We start from the raw sequence: 22,918 nt of genomic DNA, 5'->3' as shown, positions 1-22,918 counted from the left end.
CGGGACAAGGATCGGGACCGGTCTCGCTGCTAAAAGGTGTCGGGTAAAATTAACTAATTGGGTTTGGCGTGGGTTGAAGTGCGCGCTTGGTGGGCGAAGCCGTTACCTAACGCTGGGTGTCTGATAGGAGATGGGAACACACGTATTTGCCTTTTAGCAGCTGCAGAACACGGCAGATAGCCAAAAACGGACGGGAATGAGGTTCTGAAATGACTGTGCATGAGGCTTTCGTGGTGTTGAGTAATGACCTCGACACATCTTGGGCATTCTCGTGTCTTTGGAGAGTGCCAGCCAATGGTTGATCGTGATTTGCAATGGAGACGCTTTAACGCCGATGTCTGTCGGCGTTAAGAAACACAGAGATGACATCAGCAAAAAATCTGCCTCGGTGACCGTCTCTCTACGCGCCTAAACACCATCAGCCACACCGTCCGACCTCCAAAGTGACCGCCATTGGATCCCTGCCATCAACCTTGATAAGCGCCGGCTACTGTTTGTAAGGCCAACCTGTTGGCCCAATATCGCGACCTGCTGTGGCTGAATCGCCAGCTTGACTCACTCAAGGGATGAAGAGTCACTGAGGCCGCCATTTCATATCACAACATAAACTGAGAGACATCAGCCGGCCTTGATCAATATAGCTTCAAAGAACAACTGCTTCAGAACTCCATACAGTAGTCTGTGTCAGATTGATGGTTACGGCTAGTCATACACTGACCACAACTACCCCAAAACCCCAACTGGAGGCTGCAAGAGACCTCCACCCATACTCATCATGGCAAAATCAGGGCTCTCATTCGCGACGCCCTTACCGCAGTCCTCCCGCTCTGAGGTTCTCGAGTGGCACTTCCCCAAGCCGTACCAGTACACATTGATCGGCAAGTCCCGGGCAGCATGGCATACAAGCTTCGTCATCCCGCAACTCAACCTCCTCCTGGACGCAGGCCTCGTCGTCAACGATCTAAGACCAAAACACATCGTCCTGACACATACACATAGCGACCACTGCGTTCGTCTCTCCGAAAACATCTTACACATGACCCATTTGCTAACTACCACGCCAGCTCCTCGCACCAGCTTTCACAAAGCGGGAAGACCCACCGGACATTATCCTCCCCACCGAGTGCAGGAAACTCTTCGACGACTACGTCCTCGCCAAAACGCTCCTCAACCGCGGGGGCACCTACACCGGTGCCGACGCCGAGTCCCTCGGCCTCAAAGTCGACGGGCAGGGCATCGACGCCGACGGCAGGACAGAAGGCGAGCGCGCCTTCCTCGGCACGCACAACACCATCCCCGTCAAGCCGGGGGACACCCTGCCCCTGCGCAAGGTCAAGAACATGACTGTCTCCGTCTTCAAGTGCGACCACAACGTGCCCAGCGTCGGCTACCTCTTCTCGACGACGAACCACAAGCTCAAGCCCGAGTACACGTCGCTGCCGGGCCCCGAGATCAAGAAGCTGCGGCAGGCGGGCGTGGAGATCACGGCGCCGGTGACGACGCCGGTGTTTGCGTTTCTCGGGGACGGGACGGCGACGACGTTGGCTGCGGAGCCGGAGTGGCTGCGGCAGGAGGTCGCGGTGGTGATTACGGAGTGCAGCTTTCTGTATGATAAGCATGATGCGCAGGCGGAGAAGACGAAGCATACGAAGTGGAAGGATTTGGAGAAGGTGGTGAGGAAGTGGCCGAAGACGACGTTTATACTGATTCATTTCAGTATGAGGTATAGTAATAAGGATATTGTGGAGTTCTTTAATGGGTTGGAGGATCCGCCGACAAATATTGTCGTTTGGGCTGATGGAGAGCTGGAGTAGCAATGCGATCAATCTATTTAGAATAAGGCATGTACTTCACCGTGTTTTTAAAGGCAAATTGGAAGTCATCTCTGTTGAAGGTTTTCTTTTATGAAAAAATGGCCAGTACGTGGCGGTTCTTGGATCAACAGCGTGCAGGCAGCAGGGGAACGATTGAAATTCTGTGGTACGATACCTTATATCGATGCTGAATGTTCACCCTTTATTCTAATAATACAGCCTGCCTCAATAACTGGCTAGAGGTGACTAGCCACCCACCTGCCAAGGCGCAAGTGTGGCCGGACATGAACAGTTGACGCAGTGTCAGATTGTTTGGCCAAGCACAGCAGCCAATAAGAAGTGGACGCTCTCGCGATCTGCGCATTTGCGTCGTGTCAAATAGGCGCGATCCCCCGCTTTGCTGACAGGTTTCCTATACATTCAGTGTATTCCAACCATGGAAAGTTTCTTGTTCTCCGGACATCTCCATTTTCCATTCTCAGAAACGCTTCTGCTACGATGGACCATTTTCGGAGGATTAATGGCTATAGAAAACACGACGATGATGATGAATCGCTAACGCGGACCATATCCGCAAGCTCGTCCCAGAGCTCCCTGAGATCGGAAAATTCGGAGAGGGATATGCTTCCGCCTATCACATCGGACCTGCCGCCTGTCTTCTCATACTTGTCACCAGTTGACTTTCCCCGCGTTGAGCTTGGCGGAATCACCAGTGCGATGACCAGTCTATCCACCTCGGCCCCAAGGGTACCGGAGCGCGCGCAAAGGTATGCAATGCGTTCTGATTTCTATTGTGCTTTGACAACGTCTCCCAGCTTACCATCACTGATAGACTAAAACCGAGTTCCCAATATCCTTCTTCCCGGAGTTCGGCCCGTGGGAGACGTTTAAGTTGGTCCGATTCCGACGAGGATGCCACGTGGTGCGTAAGATCGTCTATAAACAATGGTGTATAGCAGCTACTAAGAAAATAGTCGCGTTGACCCGCATGCGGAACAACTCGCTGTTCGCTCAAAATTCGGCACCAGAGAGCCTCAAAGCAAAATGATCCCTCGGCGTCATCGAGGACGTATCGGATCGTCCACCTCCTTGTTCAGCCACAACCAAGTATCCACACCTCCTAGCTCTGTCATTGTGGATGCGGTGCCCTCACAAATAAAGAGCGGTAAGCCTGAACTAAAATTGGCCTCTCGGCCTTTACAACTTTCGAGATATCCCATCCGCGATGACGAAGATGAGGAGGACCTTTTCGCAAATGAACTGAGCATTTACGAAAATGAAGCGAGAGTTTGCGCAGAGGAAAGAGCTTTTCACGATGAGAGAGAAAATTTCGACGATGACGAGGAATACTTCGATGATGACGAAGGAGAATTAAGAAGCGATGTTGATGATCCACAGGAGGAAAAGAAGAAAACCGAAGTCCAGGCGCCTGGCCAGATGAAGCGGCCCCATGAACAAGGACATGTAGAGACGTCGCCTATCCACTTTGAGGAAGTGTCACCGCAACCTGAGACCCACGCAAAACGCCAATCTCTGGTCTGTGATAGCCAGCTCATCTCTACGTTACCCGAATTGATGGACTCTTCACCAAAAGAGGAGTCCATGAGACATTATTCGCCTATGCCCTCTCTAGGAACAGTATCTCCCTCGGAAGCATCTACTTCGGAATCTACAGCAACGGATAACTCCGAGCTCAATCTCGCGGCCGCGCTCGTTTCAAATCATAGAACTCTACGAGCCCAAGCTAGCCTAGAACCGTTCTTCAGTCGATTCATTGATTTGAGGCTGGGTACGCGGGAACTTGCAGGAGGATATGTAGGCAGCTCGTCTCGAACGTACCTTCAAGAGGCTCAGCACAATGGCTATGGAGGATCAACAACCACTGCTCAAAATTCAACCAGTGGTACTAAGAGGTCCCGACAGACGGAGAGCGATGACAACGGTTCTGGAGAAGCACCAGAGGACGATCCTGGCGCAAAGCGCTCAAAACTCGACACGGCAAAGAAACAGCGGATTGCGTGTCCATTTATGAAAAACTCTCCAGAGAGGTTTTCGACATGGACAACATGTGTTGGTCCTGGGTTTGACGAAATGAATAGAATGAAGTAAGTTCGTCGATATTGGATGCTTTGCAGAACAGTTGACTGACTGGTAAATGATGCACAGGGAACATCTCAAAAGGAGACATTTCAAGGAGCACACTTGTGAAAGGTGTGGCGACTTGTTTGCAACTAAGAAAGCGCTGCAAGACCACCAGAGATTGCCGACTCCATGCATCTTAAAAAATGTTTCAATTGGAGAAGGCTTTATGACTTCAACCCAATGGGATGCGATTACCCGCAAGCGTCGTCGGTGTTCTGTAGAAGAGAAATGGAAGGAGATTTATCTTATTTTGTTTCCGGATACACCACCTGACTCAATCCCAAGCCCATGTAAGTATTACATGTTGGGTCTCCCAGCCTCTCGAGATATCTGACGTGCTTGTTCAGTCTTTGACACATCAAATGTCACAAACCACGTTGGAGCACTGTTCGACCATGAAGAATACGAGGCGTATCTGAAAAGTCACTTACCATCCAGGGTGCTCATGCGGCTGCAGAAGGAGTTGGCTGTATTCTCAGAGACGATCAAAGCGCAATTGGCTGCCATTGTGCAAGAAGAATCTTCGGAAACATTGAAAGCCTACGTACGCCAGAAGAGCGAAGGAAGAAATGAGGTCTTGTCGGAGTCGACAAGTTCACTGCCAGACATGCTAGCACCTGACGAAGACTTGTTTCGAGGTATCAACATGTTCGGTGATGAGGATCTGTTCGATCTTGGCTTTCTGAATGGAGATGGCGAGTGGCAGGCAGGCAATGGTAAAGGCAAAGAACCTGCCGACTCAGGATATGGGAGTCTGAATTGAAGTTCATGGTATCGAAGTTACATATTGAATATTAATGCCGTCCCAACTTCCTTAGTCACCAGCACCGTCGCCTTGACGGCGGGGGAATGTTTTGCTTGAAGTCATAATATTTCACATTAGTCTTATGACGTTTGTCTCGAAAAACATGGTGCGAGTGTAATATTCTCAGCCACATGATATTACTTCTCATGATGATTTGCGTTTCTTGTCTACCAAAAGCTGTCAGACTTCGTTAGGCCACAATATTTAGGCGAGCTTGGGAGAAGTAGAAGAACGGGTGGTTGCTCCACTCTGGGTCTAGCAAATCAGCTCAAGCCAACGCAGCCGCGGTCTACGCATTTGCGCATTTTCATTTAGCAAGATCGCGGATTGTGATTGGCTTCTATATCCAGTGAGAAGACTAGACAGATTGATCACCATGCAAAAATTATATTTCACATCATCATACCCGCCTCAAAATATTGCCAACTCGCCCGCAATGGACGACGCAACCGCACTATCATGTGTCCTCAATTTTCTCAAGAATAAGAACGCTTCGTTAATGGAAACACAAGTCATACCTCAAGGGTATACGAAACCTAATGCTCCAGGGCACCAGGGAATCATATACTGGCAGACTGTGTCGCAAGCCCTGGAGATTGCCCGTGAGAGCCCTAACGGTGCATCAGACCCGACCATCGTCTCCGTTCTGGAGGCCGCAATAGGGCAGGTCTGCGCGAAGATTTCCGCAGACCCGGACTCATGTATTCTGAATCGAGACGAGTTCGCTGTTTTCAACTACTTTCAGTATCGTTTCCTCGGGAACAAGATCGCGATGGCTGCGCGAACGCGCTACTGGAAAAGTTTGAGAGATGCACCATCACCTGGAACGTGCTCGGAATCTTCCATGGCCGAACTATTTTCCAGCACGGATTTAAACATCGCGACAACGATTTCTTCCAGCAAAGGGGTCCAAGCCATTCTCGGCAGGCTGTTAGGCTTCTTCAACAAGTACATCGACTACAGGCTTGGCATCATAGAGGCTCAGCAGCGTGGACGCACGTCATCTGGACGTTCCCGTCCTTCGCAGGGACCGAAAGAACCCCCGGAATCTTAAGGTCAGAGGTCGCAAGGAAAAGAAAAAGAAAAAGCAACAGGCAAAAGAGCACTCCAGACAAACGATGGTTCCGACGAGTCAGGTGAAGCCCCAGACGACGAGGTGCCCGAGGCCAAACGGAACAAAGCAGACCAACAAAAGATTGCCTGCCCCTACATGAAGCGGTTTCCCGCGGAGTTTGGTACATGGAGGACATGCGTTGGACCTGGATTTGATGGTACGCATCGAGTGGAGTCAGTACCTGGACCTTGTCGATTAGTCGGTTATACATCGTAAACATTGCCGACGTATTTGACAGGGAGCACCTCAAGCGAAGACACTTTAAGGAAAACAGCTGCCAACGCTGTGGATTGCATCTCGAATCTTATCAGGCACTCCAGGAGCACTTGAGATCACTTGATAATATCTGTCCCGTCAGAGAGATTCAGCCACAGATGGGATTTATGACCCAGATGCAGTGGGAAATGATCAGCAAAAAGCGCCAACGACACACAACACCGTTGCTTGCGCGCTGGAAAGAGTTTTACCTCATTCTTTTCCCCGATGCGGACGAAGATTCAATACCTAGTCCATGTGAGTTCGCGTCCATTGAGAGGACGTTCACAATCATCAATTCTGACCATAATTTCGGACATTTAGACTTCGAGGCTTGTGGCACTCCGGAGGCCTTCTCAAACGTTTTCGATCCACTGGAATACGAGGGTTTCTTGAAGAAGCATCTGCCAGGACGAATTCTCGTCAACCTGAACCGTGAATTCCAAATCATTTCGGATCATGCAAAGGCCAAGATAGCAGATATATTACAAGAAGAATCGTTGGAAGTTTTGAAGGCTTACGTCCTTCAGAAAAGTGAAAGTTCATCGCAGAAGTTGGATAAGACGGCAAAACCATCCGACGTGGGGTCAACAGATCTTGAGGTGTCCTGTAGTGGTCTCTTTGATACTATCGAGAGATTCGAGGAAGAAGGGAATGATACGTTCGACTTTTCTTTCTTGGAGTCATACTGTCAGCAACCAGACAAAGGAGAAATATTTGAACACGCAGCCGCAGACCAAGCATCATCATCATATGACTGCTTCTGATTCAATAACAATATTTGTTAAGACACAACGGCGATGTGGTGCCCCCTAAAAATCATGACGTATTCAAGCTCCCATTGAAAGACTTCTCAGTCAGGGTATTGATCATCCCTGTTGGTTCAGAAGCATGCAAAAACAACATGTTGTATTAAGCTCTCTATCTCAGCATTGAAGGAGTGATGCTGCGCATGTGCGTGATGCATGACAAGCCCTGCAAATGCGCGAACCCGAATCATGTTCGATGGCTCGAAATGTGCTTGTTCTATAATTAGGATTAATCAACTAACCCCATCCGCAACGAACTCCATCCAAACGTCCGATTGCGTCGTCATCGCTACAACCATCTGGCATGACCTCTCCGCGGAACAGAAAGTCTCGGGAGACCGCGGCGTTGCATAACTCGAATTGAATCGGGACCATGGCGGTGATGATCATCGATAGATGGAGTCGTTGGTAGAAGAAGAGTCGGGCTGAGTATGTAGGTCGCCGGCCTCTGGGTATATCCGTCCATGAATCGTGGTGCAAATAATGTCATAGAATGTGAAGAAATTTCCGAACCATCAACGTCGTACCCTCGTTGTACCCTTAAGCCTCAGCAATCCCCAACCATAGGCCCTTTTGGGATCCGTAATAGCTTCCGCCCATCATGTCGGTCTAAGGCATGATTCCGGCGAATATCGTCGCGCCGGCCATAGCGGCTAGCAGGCCGAACTTGAAGTCCGATTGACGGCCGGCGGCGTTGATAGGGGACGCGGTTGAGATCGGGCTGACCGTGGCAGGCGGATTCCATGGGTTTCCTCCACCACCTTGCGTCGCTGAGGCAGACGAGCCTCCAGCACCACCAGAGCCGGATGCGCTTGCAGTCGCAGTTGCCAACGTAGATCCAATGCCAGAGGGAGAGGACATCGCCGAAGCGAACGAGCCAGAGACGGTTTGGCCGCCTGCACCTGCACCGGCGCAACCACAAACTAATTGGGTGTTAGTATCACCGCAGCATGGAATTGAGATTGATATTGGCAAGGCCCATAGTGGACCACGACACGGACAAGGTGTTTGATTCGGATACGAAAGGAAGAGCGCGACTCACCAGACGAAGCACCGTTGATAACAGCCTGGAATGACGCGGCAGGACAACCAGTCGCGACACAAGGCTCAATCGCAGCATACAGCGCCGCCTCCTTTCCACATTGGCATCCAAAATCGAGGCTATCGCAGCCAACATACGACGCGCCCTCGAGGAAACAGCTCTGCGCGCAGGAAGGGATCGCGGTGACGGCAACCCTCGCACAGTTCTCCGCTGCGGCCGCACCGCTCGCCAGCAACACCACGCCGGCGACAAGTCCAACAATGTTCTTCATCGTAGGCGTCTTCTTCTTTTCTATCCCAAGAAGAGGTGGTTAAGCGATTGTGATAGAGACTGAATTGGGAGATGGTGAAACGAGAAACGCTTCAAGGGGTTGTTGTGAGCATGAAGATGCAGCGTCCAATTCGTTCTGGGAGGAGACGGGGGGAGCTGGGTGCATGCAGGAGGTGAAAAGGTGACAAGCTTTCTCTTCGAATGGATAGAAACCCCACGTAGAAAGAGGGTAGGAGTGGGAACGGGGAGGTCAAGGGTAGTCACGTTATTTTGTTTGCTTGGGTCGTTGCTTGGACATGACTGGAGCTTGGGGTCACAAATGATCGCCCGCTTTCTCAGCTGCTCCTCGCAGCAGCCCAACAGCTAGCTTCCTCGGGAGCTATCTCTCTCTCCTCTGGTAAAGTCGCTTTCACATGTGGCTTTCCCCGACGGCTCTTCGGCATGAGGTCATGCTAATATTGGGAATATCATCACTAATACGACGCGGGTGGAGGGATGTCACCCACACCACCCACACACATCCAAAATTTGGCCGACGATTATGTCCCTCGCCCAGCCATCTTGGCCGTTGCCCACTTTCCCCCGCAGTTACCCCGGCCAGCTGGGGTCGGGGTTGCCTTCCGATACGGGGCAAGACGCGGGGGAAGCGACAGGGGTGGCCGTGGACGGTGTGGTGCTGATCTCTGGACCTGGCGCTACCGCAGGTGTTGTTTTCGTTAAGCTTTTTGGGCGGGAACGAATCGTTTGTCTGATGTGGGTGCGGGTTGGGCGAGCTGTTGGACGGTGCTCATGTCGGGTTCAAGACGCATCGAGCTATTGAGGCCGGGGTTATTGGTGAGTTGGAGGGAACACAACCCTGACGATGTGATTTGTCGTGCAGGTGATAGGATGGCTGAGCCCACAGTGAATGGACCGAGGCTGGGCACAGGCACGCGACAAACATTTGATAAGGTTCTCGTTGGACTGGGAGCTCGTATTGAATGTTGGTGGTGGTGGGAGGAAGAGGAGAATTGAGAGACAGGCTGACCGGTGTCTTGCGGTGGCGAGCCAATCATTTCTCGGCAATTGCTTCCTCGCCTCAAACCAGCTTACAGCTCTTGAGCTGGGTCAACAGTAGCGTTGATTAGTTGGACGGTGTTAGCCTTAGCCGTTGGAAGAGCTGGCTGGGGTAAGCCAATGAGATGCATCATCCCGCGAGGAGCTAGTCATCGTTCGCAAGACACTATCGTAGTGCCGAGGTCAGGACCCATCGGTTGGACAAGAGGTCGACATAAGAACAGACACGATTCAGTTCAAAATATCCAGTCAGGAATGAATCTTGGACTTTCTTGCAAGCCACATTGCGTCCGGCAACATCCTTCCAACTTGTCCGTCATGAAACGATCGCTGCCCGATGATGGTTCGTCTCGTGTTTGCACTGCCCATGAGGGATTTACATAGATACCCAGGACCTTGTAGCGGAGATTGCGACTTTCTTGATTCAACTACTTACTTGTTTCTGACGCGATTCTGGAACTGGCGGAAGTTGTGCCCCGGGGCGGATTTGTTTGACGCTTTGATATGTGACGTCGCTAAATTGCTTCTACACCACTCCGTTCATCACCCTGAAGACGCATCATAGGGTGGCAAGTAAGAAAAATAAGCGAAATAGCCTTCAGAAATTAAAACAGCAGGTTCTAGTCGAATCCAGATTCATTACATGGCCGGCAAATGATCGAAAGCCGAACAACATATTCATGGCCTACGCGAAAGGAAAGATCTTGCGACCGCGCCGGTTATGTTTTTACAGATGCGCATCCTTCCCGCAGCCGCCCATTGGATGCCATGCATGTTGGCAAGTTCAAAGTGTTCAGTTCCATCTGCCACCTCGGTAAGACTCATGAGAATCGGCTTCCACTTTCCCCGCTGGGACAAACGAGTATCCTTTCAGCATTGATCTTCTAGTTTTCAGCAATTTTCGGGTTACGAGATGCCGTAGAGATCTCGGAAGACACCAATTCTGACTACTCCGGGTCTGCCAAGCTTCAAATATCACGTCCTACCTTACCTTAGGAATGGAGGTCCTGTTCGCGTCAATTTTGGCTGAATGCGCTTGTCGATACTCAAAATCTCGATGTACAAATGAACAACCTCTTTCTAGTTGATGAGATGGCTTTTGTGCTTGAACCGTGCCATAAGGCAGCCTTTGAGGAATTGAAACCCCGCTGCATCATATCATAATGTACCCTTCTACTTTACACCCAGTTTTGTCGCGACGATTCCAAGGAACTGAAAAAGATGTCCAGTATCGCAATGGTACGGAATTCTCCTGCCCGTATGCATCGACCGCTAGCAATGCCGTACAAACGGCCTCAGTGATGTCTAATTTGTCCCGGCTTAAAAGTTCCAGAAAAAGGTGTCAGTTCATTTTGAAGGTTCCTGATTTGACAAATCCCTTCACCTAATATGTGTAGTCCAGAAGCATTTTCCTCAAATTTGATACATGGTAGCCCTGATCTCGTACCACGCAGTTGTCCTGGTGTTACTTTGATGGAGACGACTCTCAGTACCGGCTCTTGGAAGCAACCCGACCACCGCCCCCTGTGCCCGACACAAGTGACCTTAAAGAAGTTATGTGAATTATCAAGATTGTCAGTAGAAGACGGGTGTCCATGCAGGGTCGAAAATCTGAATGTGTTGCTATGCTTTCAATGTCTAGCTTGGTAGGAAGGAGGTGATCACGGACGCGAAATGGAACTAATGACTTATAATACTAGTGTGATCCATATAGAGCTTTTGGAGAGCTTACCGTTGTCAAGTCTGTTGGTCATTAGTGTAGGTATGCGTTGAACATTTCTATCCTGGCGTTTCACAATTCCCCTCATGTCTATTAATTGCTTCTGAAGATTTAGGCAGACCTGGAAGCTGCGCGGGGGTGTAGCTCATCAATATAGTCGGATTCTCAGTCATAAGTTTCGGCGACTTAGGATATGGATTTGTGCAAGAGAATCACAGTCAATCTTAGGGTCGCCCTGTTGTAGTCATCAGTCGCTTAAATGATTCCTGTGATGCGATACCTCGCTTAGCGTCGATATCTGCCTGCCGAAATACGCGAGAGCTCTGGAATGCTGATAAGTTCGCGCTAAGAATCCTTGACCGTCAATTCGAGCTCTAGCGTTGATATGCACAGATAGGAACTTCGGTGATTAATTAATCCAATTTCCGGATGAGCTCATTCATTGCTGCCTCCTGAAAATGGGGAATCCCTTCCTTCGGCTTCAAACCTTCTCTGTCTGAGGTACGATGGACCGTGTTTGTCGGGGTACATGCACCAGGACGAAGATTTGACGCAGAAAGAGGACGCGCCGGAGCCACATCGAAGATTACCTGACCACGCATACATCTTTGACTGTCACCGAATCGCAGCCGCACACGCTTTATCGACATGGTGTCTTTCACCGCCTTCGGTGGTGTGATCGTTCTGTACTGGGTATGCTTGGCCATCTACCGTCTCTATTTAAGCCCTTTGGCGAAAGTTCCAGGTCCCAAAATTGCTGGTGAGTTCCACGTCATATCGGAACCTCAATTCGTGATGGAGGTTTAACTCATTGACTCATTGATATCGATAGCTCTCACGTCGTGGTATGCTGCTTATCATGATATCTGGCGCGGCGGCCAATATGTCTGGGTCGTCGAGGAGATGCATCGACAGTATGGGCCGGTTGTCAGAACCATGCCTGACGTAGTGCACGTCAACGATCCCAGCTTCGTCGATAAGCTATATCCAGCTCAGTCTCCCAAAGCCCGGCGCGAGAGGGCAGAGACGGTCCTTGGGTTCTTCGGACAGACCTTCTCGGTCTTGCCGACTCGCGATCACGACTTGCATCGCCGCCGCCGCGCGGTCTTGAGCCGCTTCTTCTCCAAAGAAAACGTACGAAGGCTGGCGCCGATCATCAATGAAACCCTAGGCGATCTACTGCGGCGGATGGAAGGGTGGTCTAGGACCGACGAACCAATTGACTTCAACCCAGCAAGCCGAGCTGCAACAAAAGATGTCATTCAGTCGTATGCTTTAGGCGAGGGCGAAAAGTGCTTGCTCATGGAGGATTGCAACGCTGCATTCTTCGAGGTGTTGACGCCAGGAAGGATGACACACTTCAGTGTGCATTTCCACACCATCGCCATGGCTTTCCAGAGTCTGCCTCCAAAGATTCTCGTGATCTTGGCCCCGTATATCCAGGCATTCGTTGCCTTTGTCGAGGTAGGTGTCACAGCTCTTTTTGCGAACAAATCGTGGCCTGATAGGATACTAATGCGGCGAAGGATCTTACCGTCAAAATTGAAACCATCCGCGGCTCAAAAGATGATTATGAGGGGAAGACAATATTCCATGAGATTATGGAGAGCGACATCCCCGAGTCAGAGAAGTCCACCCCGCGACTGGTAGACGAAGCCATGGTGCTGGCGATCGCAGGGTCCGACACCACAGCCATGACTCTATCGGCCCTCGTTTTCCATATCTTGAGTGACGAGTCCATATTTTTGCGAATCAGAAAAGAGCTGGAATCCGTCATGCCGGATGCGAATCAGCCTCCGGATCCAGTCAAGCTCGACAGCCTTTCTTACCTGAACGCAACAATCGAGGAGGCTCTACGCATGTATCCCAGTGCTACGCATCGCCAGGACCGCGTGGCTCCCGATGAAGACTTGATGTTTGAGTATGCCGATGGACGAACTCTAGTGCTCCCAGCTGGCACAATGGTGGGAATGACGGCACCCCTTCTGAATAAACATCCCGCCTGGTTTACCGAGCCCTACGTTTTCAACCCAGATCGATACATTGAAGACCCCAAACTTTTCAAGAAGCACCTCACATTTGGCAAGGGCGGACGTCAGTGCCTGGGTATGAATCTTGCGTATCAAGAGTTGCAGACATTTACGGCAGGAATCTTCCGCAAGTATGGGATATATGACCCCAAGGTTATGTTGCAAGATGGTCCGACGTTGGAACTATTCCAGACTGGAATCGAGGACATCCGCATGCATGCAGACTATGTCACGCCGGGGCTCCGACCTGGAAGCAAGGGAGTACGGCTTAGAATACGTCATGGCTAGGAGCTCATTGTCGATAATTCACTCGCCTATTCGCCTCATAGAAGTAGTAGTGTTATCATGCAAACTACTTTTCCGGGTACGGCCACGATGTCATATAACCCTTGAGCGAAAAGCATGCCGGTTTCCTGGTCCTCTGTTGTAAAGAAGGATGTTCGCTCTGCAAGACGCAATGCTGTTGGGCTGAGTTCAACTCGTAGAATGGCCCTACACGTGACGACATTTCGAGCTAGGTCTTGTCGTATTGCTTGATACAGTAAACGAAATTGAGTCAGATTTAGATACCCGTTCTGAGTCCACCCGTGCCTGCGGGGGTAAAGAAACCTGAATCATTCAATGCGTTTCCAGTCCTAAAATGATCGACTGGCGCCGAGCCCGCGGGAAGTCCGGTACGGCTTGAAGCGCAGGCACCGTCGGCGGATGCCCTAGGGTTGCAGGAGCTATAAGAGCTAGTTGGATGCAGCACCTAAAGCAACAAGGCTTAGGGTTATCCGCTGTCTCGGGATGCGATGTCTCGGGGCTGCATTCGAATCAACTAATGGTAGCTAACTAGGGCTAGAGGCGTCTGATGAGATGGACGTCTTTTAACCTGGTTCAGAATCGATGCATAGAATATTTTGCCATCGCTTGTGGCGTCCATAGACATCCGTGATATAAGTCATCCGTGTAACCCTGAAGACGCAAGCTCAGCCCGATCCTTCTCGATAACGTGGAGGTCCAGACCATTCCACCGGTCGCACTTGCATATCAGACGTCAGGTCAGCCGATATGCGACCCTCCGCATGTGGCAATGTCAACGAAGTCTGAAAATGTCGTTGATCAGCAGGGGCATTGGACAAGCCTAGGCCTTCTAGCGACTTACGACCCTGCTTATCAGAGACTTAGGCAACAATGTCTTAGTCTATGGCCTTTGAAGTGTCACCGCATGGTTTCTGTTGGCTGCACTCCGTGCCTAAAAATTTGCAGAGAGTCATAGTTTCCCTCCTCTAATGGCCCCCAACAAATCCGATTTGTTTTAATATCAAGGCTCAGCTCGCATGTTTTGGCGAGCGAAACGGCGAGAACATAGGCATCGAATATTCAGAGACCTTGTTCTGGGTGCGATTCTCTCCCACAGTTTCGTGGAGTCACCGAAAGTGATCACAATCGTAAGACGACCGGACAAAATCCTCCGCAGCATCATTTTGTATCTTTCCCAGTATGCGCGCGCATACACTCTCCTCGTCCAGCTTATGATTCATCTCGAGATCAATGAGCACTGACCTTGAAAGCCATCAATATGAGATCTTACAAGTTTGGGTTGCCCAATCAGAAGAACAGCACACACACCGCCAGACGCAACAGCCAATGTCTCAGCGTCTCGACTTACAATAGGCGGATGCAGATATTTGACAATAACCCTCAGCCAGGATGTGCTCCGCAGCCGCCCTACTGCAGGCTTATCTCCCGAGTGATTGGTCTTCTTAGGAATGCCATGCATCGGTGACGTTGAGCAGCAGAGGTAGCGCATCCACACCGTACCGTCGCCGTGGGCTGGAACTCGGGGGCCCCGATATCTCCATGCACCTTAAATTCCGACATATGATGCTTTCCTAGCGTCACAGCCGGTATTCACTCCGGTAGGTCCGGAGCAGCAAACCTCGTGCAGGAAGTGGACACAGTCTTTCGGAAGAACCCTCGGAGATTTTGTGTCTCGTGCTATGGTGAAAATTTGGTACTGCACTGGAATCTGGACCTAATGTAAGGTCGATGATAGGACTCGGTAACGGCCGAGCCTAGGAAATTTGTGATATCAGACCACTACGCATCTCACTGCGAAATCTTACAGGCTCCAGCACACAGAGTCACACTTCCAGATATCATTCAAGCTCCATGCGGCAGAATGTTTTCGCTGAAGCCTTGCCCCGTTCCATGACGGTCGAGTACATCGATGCCGGTGGTTGAGCTCAGAGTTTGCCACCCTAAATGCAAGCCACCCGAAACATTTGCAAGTAGTGATGCCTCAGAATCCTGCGGAATTTCCGAGTCGTTACCGTTGATTCGGAAAGCTGCTGGCGTTTTACGACTGCACAGCTCGGAACTACAGAAAACTCGCTGCCTGGCTCTGGAAATCTGCATCCGCTGCAGACAAATAAACTGACTCGAGTGTGATGATGTCTCGGGTCCTGCTTGTCTCGGGCTCCACTATTCAGCTTGGTAGGTAGTGCAGGGCGACCATGATCTCAAGATGTTTCTCTCCAAAGTCTCGGGCTAAGTATATTCGACAGATTGCGGACTGGTGGGTGCCGCATGGAAGCGGTGTCATCGACCATGATGGCTACGGCACACTGCCGGCAGGATCAAATAGCAAGGAGCAACTAGAGGAATGATGATATGAGCTGAAAGCCTTCAAAGGACGAGACATCCTATACCGTGCCACTGACGTTCCTGAGAGCTCGTTACCTGCCTCATCATGAAGACCTATATATCATTACTCATGAGCAGAAAGCATGCTTCGGCTCATACTTGCTGTGACATAGCACACCCCTTCACTCTCAACGTGAGCGACTTTGTGCCTGGAGCTACTTTTCTTCCTGCAAAAAACGAAAACTCGGAAATGGATCGTTATCCTTGCGTCAACAGATACAAACCTGGTGTTGACTGTCCAGCCTGGGTCTACGTATACGGCGCAAGATGCGAAGACTGTGTGATTGTGAGTTCGATCAGGGCCGGCAAAACTACAGAAAACTGACTCCGGTCTGTAGTATGATCGATGACATTGCGAGTTATCATTCATAATGGGCTCGAATGTTGGACTCTTGTGGGAAGCGCATGTGGACGGAATGAAAGAAGTGAAGTTCCTGGCTAGGAATGATGATTATGCTATGCAGTCGAATTCGTTTAGAAGACGACTGGATATGCGCCAGGGTTGGTATTTGGGGACAGAGACGCGCCTGCATGACGGGATGATACATTGCAGCCAAGTTGCAAACTTGATCTCAGTTATGACTTAGGATGGGTCATGAACTCCGATCGAAGATCTATGTGACTTTCTACAGGATATAGACCAAAAGAACTGACCATAACCAGACGCACCATCTTCATTCTCCATTGATTGGGCTTTCAATCAAGTCCTGGAACGCAATTATCCAATAAAGAGCGTACATCAGCGATCCTGAGTGGTGCATGAAATGTTGCCAAATATTGGATTTACCAATACCTGATATCGAAATGACTACTAAAAGTTGCAGATCAGGAATACAAAAGCCATTCAGCATTCCGGCTTTCAGAGCATCAAAGACCAAGCGACTAGAAGAGGACGTCAAAAGATATAAGAGGCGGAATAGGGAGGCACACATGAGTCCATGACGTGAAGCTTGGAAACTTGTGATGAGTAAGGCAATCTTCAAGTAACCTGCAGGAGGCCCTACCACCATAACGCTAAAGGAACATTTCGACTGAGACTCGCCAAAAACGTCCTGAACTAAGACTCGTTCTCTAGGTGACCAGTGTCTCGGATTCCGCATACCATTCTCAACTTCTGGTGTAGCTCCAGCTCTCATGAGACCGTTCCTTCTGGGTTGTCCACAATGATACCAACGCCTTGTTTGAATCTAAGCAACCACTCAGCATTATCTGCAGGCGTTTGGTTCCAAGGGTCGTCTCTGTATAATAGGATAGTTGTTAGCCCAGAGTTCCCAATACAGAGCATGGTTGGCATTGCTTGAGGCAAGCGCAGCAGATGATTTCCACAGGCAAAACTGACTCGTTAAACCACATCCACCTCGCCTGATACCGAAGCTCATCGTCAGTAGGCACGTGTCTATTCGGATTGTTGGGTGACATGGTTGCCCCGACAAACCGAGAGAGGCCGGCGGCGAGGCGTGTATAGCTGTTGTGGTCGTTGAGAAGGAATGGCACGTGAATATCTTGACGTATCTCGGTATTACCGCTTGTGTTCACAATCGTGAAGGCTGGCCATCGGTCCATATTGATGTCCTTTGCGTCCACATTGGAAGAGGGGATGCTGGTCGGCGTGGATGTTGAAGTTCCAGTAGTTGCTTGCGATATATCCTGCTTTGTGAGCGACGGACCTGCTGCCTCCGCCGCCATCGCGGCCGCTCCCTCGTGAATATAGGTGCCAACTGTTTCCTCCGGAAACGAAGTAACGTACGCAGTTGCATCGAGGCTTGTATTGATAGCATCGGTCTCAACACTGTTGCTGGAAAGCTGTCTGACCCTTTCGCGGAACGGTTCAATCCACAGCTTCGACCCTCGCACAACTCGAAACATGAATTCAGCGCAGTATTTCGACGGTTTGGGGGAACAAGCCTCGGCGCGTTGGAGGATGCTTGCGGCTTCCTCCTGAAGCTGGTCGTCAGACATGACAGCCGGTTGGTTGTTATGCGTCAAGATGATACGGCGTAACTCCAACTCCAGGCGGCATTGATCGAATATGCTCCATTTCCCAGTAATCTTTAGCTGGGTTAGGCGTGACTTGGCAATCTGCTGGAGTGGCATCAGGCGAGCTTCTTTTGCCGTTTCAGAGCACAGAAAGACGTCTCGCAACCAGGATGGTGTCGATGAGGCAGGTTGAGTAGATATCACATCTGCGCCGAGTATTATCGAGCAGGCTTCATGATGGAGTTGCTGGTCTGAAGGCAGACAGCCGTCTTTAGCGAGACACCCTTGGATGGAGTACTCCAGTTCTAACTTGAGAAGTTCGTACGCGCTGGTGGGTGTGTCTGACGACCCTCGTACGGATGAGATCGGCCATACAGTGCTTCGCTCATAGTGTATCAGATCTGAGGCGGGAGGTCAACATGTTGGAAAGGGGTTACGCAAGCAATTGAACGGCAGCTAACTCACAAGGAGGCATGTCGTTCTCCACGGTATCAGCAACCTCGGGGTCGAAACCCCAGTCTCCTTTCCAGTCTGCCATGGTCTTCCCCGCCTTGAAGTGATCGGCCAGGTGGTCGCTTCGGCTGGCCCAAGATTCCAGGGTGGTGTTGCAAAACCCACATCGTGACCGTATCTCTCGACCGACAGCCTTCCATTGCTCCATTGGCCAGGGTGAAAAGGTTGTTTCGTGGACGAGTTTAAGATGTTGGCTAAGGTGATCTTTGCGGCGAAAGGTGCGGAACAAAGGCTCTCTTTCATGACACAGGGAGTGATGATGTGTTTCTAGGTGCTGCTCATCGGGCTCTGGGGCACCACAGTAGACGCAAGCTTGCACCCCCAGGTCGGGATTCAGCTCAGTAGGACCCAACGGCGAGCAGACCCATTGATCGAGACAGATATGCACCGTTTTCTCATGACGATGCCAATCGTACTTCGTTTTGAAAGATTCGATGCAGAATGTACACTGATACCTGTGGTAGGTCTGAAGCAAGTCGTTACTGTGCAAGGGTTGTCGCCTAGACAGCTTCTTCCGTCTTCTTCGAACATTATTCCGGAGGTTGGGAGGGTCGAGGAAGCTGCGCGACTGGGATGAGGAACCAGACCCGTAGCTAGAGCGAGAGGCCCCCGCGCTGCTGACCGAGGATGCGTCGCTGGATGAGATTTCAGAGACGCCAAGATAGTACGGAGTAGGTGGGCGTGTGGGAATTGCTGCAGCCATTCGCGAAATGTCGGCTACGTTGGCGGCTTCGTACTCTGGCGGAGAGCTTTGCCATCTTTCAAGTGGATTCATAAGCTCGAAAGGGACCGGATTGGCTCGAGGATGAGGGAAGTCGATGGCCGAAGCTGGTGACGAGATGTCCTCGGACCATTTCCATGCGCGCGATGCTGACGAACCCGATTGGGCTTTGAACTTGTATCGCCGCCGAGCATTCGAAAGCCAGTTTGTCAGTTGCAATTTAGTCAGTCCTGTCCCGCTTTGGAGCATTTCAATGTCCTCAGGAGTGGCGTATGGATATGAGTTATGGTCTGCCAACCATTGCCGCAGTATCCGGATTGATTCTAGAGAGAAGCGATTGGAAATCCTCGTGGACTTGGTCGTAACATCCAACGGTTGGTGGTCAGACTCAGCGTCTATGGGCCTGCCGGACGTCTCTGAGGAAAGAGTATTTGTGACACCTGTACGACGGCCTGCATGAGGATTGGGCTGTTGTTGAGGTGAGGTTTTATCCCCTGATACATCATGCGCCGTCTCTCCTTGCAGAATGAAGGCTTCATAGGGACTAGCCGCAGTTATATCTTCAAAGTAGTTGAGGTTGAAAAATTCATCCAGATCGAAGTCGGCGTCCATCATTGCTGCACATCTGTGATGATGCAATTGCAAACAGAAAGGGTTTTAGACATGTGAAAACCAAAGTGACCTAGCACAAGCTTCAGTGAGGAAAATTAATAGCAACAATTTACAAACTTACGGTAGGCAGTCTATTAGGTGGGATTCTTCAGACATGAGCAGCGTAGCCAAACCTGCCAAATCTGCCGTCATGGTCCTTGACTGTTTCCAATAGAAGTGGGGCTCGACTCAAGACTCGTTGACACGAAGGGCGTAAGGCGTGACAGAGAAAGTATCCCACCGGCTCGGTTCTGGCCTGTGGCCCCACTCCCCATCAGCCAAGTCCAGGATGGTGGGGTTAGAGACATTGCGATTCACTATATTGTACAAGTGTTACATGCTGTATTGCTCAGCAATTTTGTTTCCACGTTCGATTAATCACACTCCTGTTGCTCGTGCTGGCTCTAATTGAGGCCCGAACCCCACTTAGCTGTCAGTGCGCAATTTCAACTTTAGATACCCTGAAAGCTTTGTCATACTCGTTTGCCCGCTGCCTCGCCCTCCCAGATTCGGACGGTTGGATATTTGTAAGAATACTTCCGCCCCATGCACGTCTGATGAAGGCAGACACTGTCACGGAAAGATTCCCGGCTTCCATGATGTTTTTGGGCACGAGAAGAGAAAAGACAGAGGTATGGGGCGGAGCGTGGACCGCATTGACCGTGAATGGCACATCCACATCCATGGATGTCGTAATACCATCCGAAAGGCACGCAGATGGCATAGTGAGCAGGTTCTGTCTTCGTGTCACATACTTAAAAGGATCCTTCTACAAATAACATCATACGTCTTTGAACCGCATCATTCGAGATCTGTAAAACTCCATTCACCTCAATCCTTTCAGACCTCTCTGTATCTTCATCTTCTTACCATGTCTATCAGTCGAGTCGCTATCGCTGGTGTAAGTTGAAACTCGACTTATTCAGGACTCGAATCTCTCTTAGCATAAAAAAATCACTAATATTCCAACTCAGGCCACTGGCAATCTTGGACCAGCTATCTTGACCGCACTTCGCTCTTCCAAGCGATTCAATGTCACTGTTTTGACGAGAACCGGGTCGTCACACCAATTCCCTGCCGATGTCACAGTCAAGTACGTCGACTACGACAACCCTGCTATGTTGGCTGAAGCTGTTCGTGGACAAGATGCTGTTGTTTCGACGCTTTCTGTCTTCGGCTCAGATGTGCAGAAGGCATTGGTTGATGCGTCTGTTGCCGCCGGTGTCAAGCGATTCTTGCCGTCGGAGTTTGGTAGCAGCACTGAAAACCCCAAGGTCCAGACGATCCCGATCTTTGGCGCTAAGCTACAGCTTCAGGAATATCTGAGAGCGAAGGCCCAATCCAGCCCGGCATTCACATACAGTCTTCTCTTCTGTGGTCCCTTCTTGGACTGGGGCTTGTCGACGGGCATGCTGGTTGACATCAAGAACAAAAGCGCCGTGTTGCGAGACGGCGGCAATGTACTTTTCAGTGCTTCTCGACTATCTACGGTTGGGCAGGCCGTGGTTGGGGTTTTGTCTCATCCTTCCGAGACTGCCAACAGGGCCGTGTACGTCAAGGACATTGATGTCACGCAACACCAGATCATTTCAGCGGCCAAGGAGATTGATCCTTCGGGCAGTTGGACCATTCAAGAGTCTCAAACCGCAATCGAGGAGCAGGAGGCTCTTTCTGGTCTGAAATCTGGACAGGTAGACATTGGTGTGATCTCCAAGTTCTTGTTTAGGGCTATATTTGGCGAGGGCTACGGCGGAAAATTTGACAAGGTGGATAACGAACTACTCGGTATCGAGGGACTCGATGCCAACGGTCTGCGGGATGTTGTTCAATCTGTTTTGAACGCATAGATTGGCCATCAGTCATAGCTGGCCTAGCCGATAAGATGAAATCACTTTGAACACTAGTTTTGCCGTTTGTGAGGGTTTGTTGCGTGTCTCTAAACGCCTTCGCCTCCCTCGTCACTCACCCTATATTAAATCAAGGATGATCGTGATTAGCTTATGTCCATCGCATGTGGAACCAAGAACCATGGATATTAGACAGGATGAACAACCGTATCAGTGAACTATTCTGCTATCTGCGGATTCCTAACCGCGAGAAGGACAATAGAACTGCAACTCCATAAAGGCAGAAAGCGTTTTATTTTGTCGATGTGCGCCATCGATCGAGAGCCTCCGTCCAGCCAAAGATGCATTCACCAGCCAAAGTCAAGTCGACTATGGCTCATCCGTAATCCCAAGTTTCCTCTACTCTTTCTCAATGGCAAACCGTTTACCTTCAACTCCAAACAGAACAATGCTCAGTGCATGATTTAGTAATACGTCGATGCCATTTGAAAGCTCCAACCATGGTTACAACAATGTCTAGCTTACTAATATTCGTTGCATCCCAGCGATGTAGCTTTCGTCACATTTACTAAAGTAAGTCTCCCATTTAAACATGGGTACCCTGGACCTTAGTTTCCGCAGAGATGTGCGGCCCCAGCGGCACTACCTTGCTGAATCTTATCCGCCAGCTGATAAATCATTTGCGTCTACGAAGAGAACGACTACCTGACAGTTCTGCTGACCAATTCCATACTGATTCAAGTGTTGACGCACCTCAGCTGCCTAGGTGCACGGAAGTAGGTTGATATATAAGACAGAGGTGTTGCATCTATTTCCACGAGATTAGGTAGCTACCAACATCCTCAACAATTTCAGCAACCTCTCGCCATGCCCGAGTTCATTCCTCAAACGCCTGCCCCTGCCAGCGGGATTCAATTCTTCAACTGGCCCGGTGCTGGAGAGGAGATTTCCGAGTCCCTCAAAATGACACACGCTTGCCTCATTCCCCCTGGCGCCTCGATTATCCATGTCGGCGGCCAAGCTGGAATCAGAAGTGACGGCACAGTTCCTGTTGATTTGACTGATGAGATACGTGAAGCGTTTTCTCACATCGAGCTCTCCCTACGCGAAGCTGGCCTCACGGGTTCAAGCGAGGAGGTCTGGGCTTGTGTATACAAGGTAATTTACCTCAAGAGGGCAAGGGTTTGGTCAAGTTAATTCGACTAAAACTGAGATTTGATACAGGTTAGGACGTATCACGCCAATACCGATGCCGGATTTGGCCTCACGCTGCACGGTGTTTTGATGGAGTACTTTGGGAAAAACCGACCGCTCTTCACCGGCGTCGATGTTTTCAAGCTTCTGCGGCCTGAGTTGCATCTTGAAATCGAAGTGGAGGCATTTCTTCCGAGTTCGCAAGCGTAGGGAGGTTCGGTTCTTTGGGTCAAGTCTGATCAATTTGGTGACTTTCGCACAGTACTA

At 50.3% G+C, this 22,918-nt stretch overlaps 6 protein-coding genes across 6 annotated transcripts; 4 read left to right on the top strand and 2 right to left on the bottom strand.

Moving 5' to 3' along the window:
- Positions 1-5,197: 5,197 nt before the first annotated feature.
- CGCS363_v014734 (uncharacterized protein) lies at positions 5,198-5,815 on the top strand (the record flags this gene model as incomplete). The annotated part of the gene is made up of 1 exon (XM_036646583.1): positions 5,198-5,815. The coding sequence occupies one exon, from the start codon at positions 5,198-5,200 to the stop codon at positions 5,813-5,815; it is 618 nt and encodes a 205-aa protein (XP_036487944.1).
- Positions 5,816-7,548: 1,733 nt separating this feature from the next.
- CGCS363_v014733 (GPI-anchored CFEM domain protein) lies at positions 7,549-8,252 on the bottom strand (the record flags this gene model as incomplete). Its single annotated transcript, XM_036646582.1, has 2 exons — positions 7,549-7,862; positions 7,982-8,252. The coding sequence occupies 2 exons, from the start codon at positions 8,250-8,252 to the stop codon at positions 7,549-7,551; spliced, it is 585 nt and encodes a 194-aa protein (XP_036488290.1).
- A 3,423-nt stretch (positions 8,253-11,675) lies between these two features.
- On the top strand, positions 11,676-13,345 carry sdnE-1 (Cytochrome P450 monooxygenase sdnE; the record flags this gene model as incomplete). The annotated part of the gene is made up of 3 exons (XM_036646581.1): positions 11,676-11,787; positions 11,860-12,491; positions 12,554-13,345. The coding sequence occupies 3 exons, from the start codon at positions 11,676-11,678 to the stop codon at positions 13,343-13,345; spliced, it is 1,536 nt and encodes a 511-aa protein (XP_036488291.1).
- Positions 13,346-16,880: 3,535 nt separating this feature from the next.
- Positions 16,881-18,263, bottom strand: CGCS363_v014731 (uncharacterized protein; the record flags this gene model as incomplete). Its single annotated transcript, XM_036646580.1, has 3 exons — positions 16,881-16,986; positions 17,088-18,126; positions 18,191-18,263. 3 exons carry the CDS (start codon positions 18,261-18,263, stop codon positions 16,881-16,883), a joined length of 1,218 nt encoding a protein of 405 aa, XP_036488288.1.
- A 2,218-nt stretch (positions 18,264-20,481) lies between these two features.
- BOA1-2 (Oxidoreductase BOA1) lies at positions 20,482-21,457 on the top strand (the record flags this gene model as incomplete). The annotated part of the gene is made up of 2 exons (XM_036646579.1): positions 20,482-20,511; positions 20,585-21,457. The coding sequence occupies 2 exons, from the start codon at positions 20,482-20,484 to the stop codon at positions 21,455-21,457; spliced, it is 903 nt and encodes a 300-aa protein (XP_036488289.1).
- An 867-nt stretch (positions 21,458-22,324) lies between these two features.
- Positions 22,325-22,861, top strand: CGCS363_v014729 (uncharacterized protein; the record flags this gene model as incomplete). The annotated part of the gene is made up of 2 exons (XM_036646578.1): positions 22,325-22,615; positions 22,682-22,861. 2 exons carry the CDS (start codon positions 22,325-22,327, stop codon positions 22,859-22,861), a joined length of 471 nt encoding a protein of 156 aa, XP_036488079.1.
- Positions 22,862-22,918: the final 57 nt, after the last annotated feature.

The sequence above is a fragment of the Colletotrichum siamense genome (genome assembly GCF_013390195.1).
Source record: "Colletotrichum siamense strain Cg363 chromosome Unknown KSG_Cg363_contig10, whole genome shotgun sequence".
In the NCBI taxonomy this organism is placed as follows: domain Eukaryota; kingdom Fungi; phylum Ascomycota; class Sordariomycetes; order Glomerellales; family Glomerellaceae; genus Colletotrichum; species Colletotrichum siamense.
This window is presented reverse-complemented; position numbering and strand designations above follow the sequence as displayed.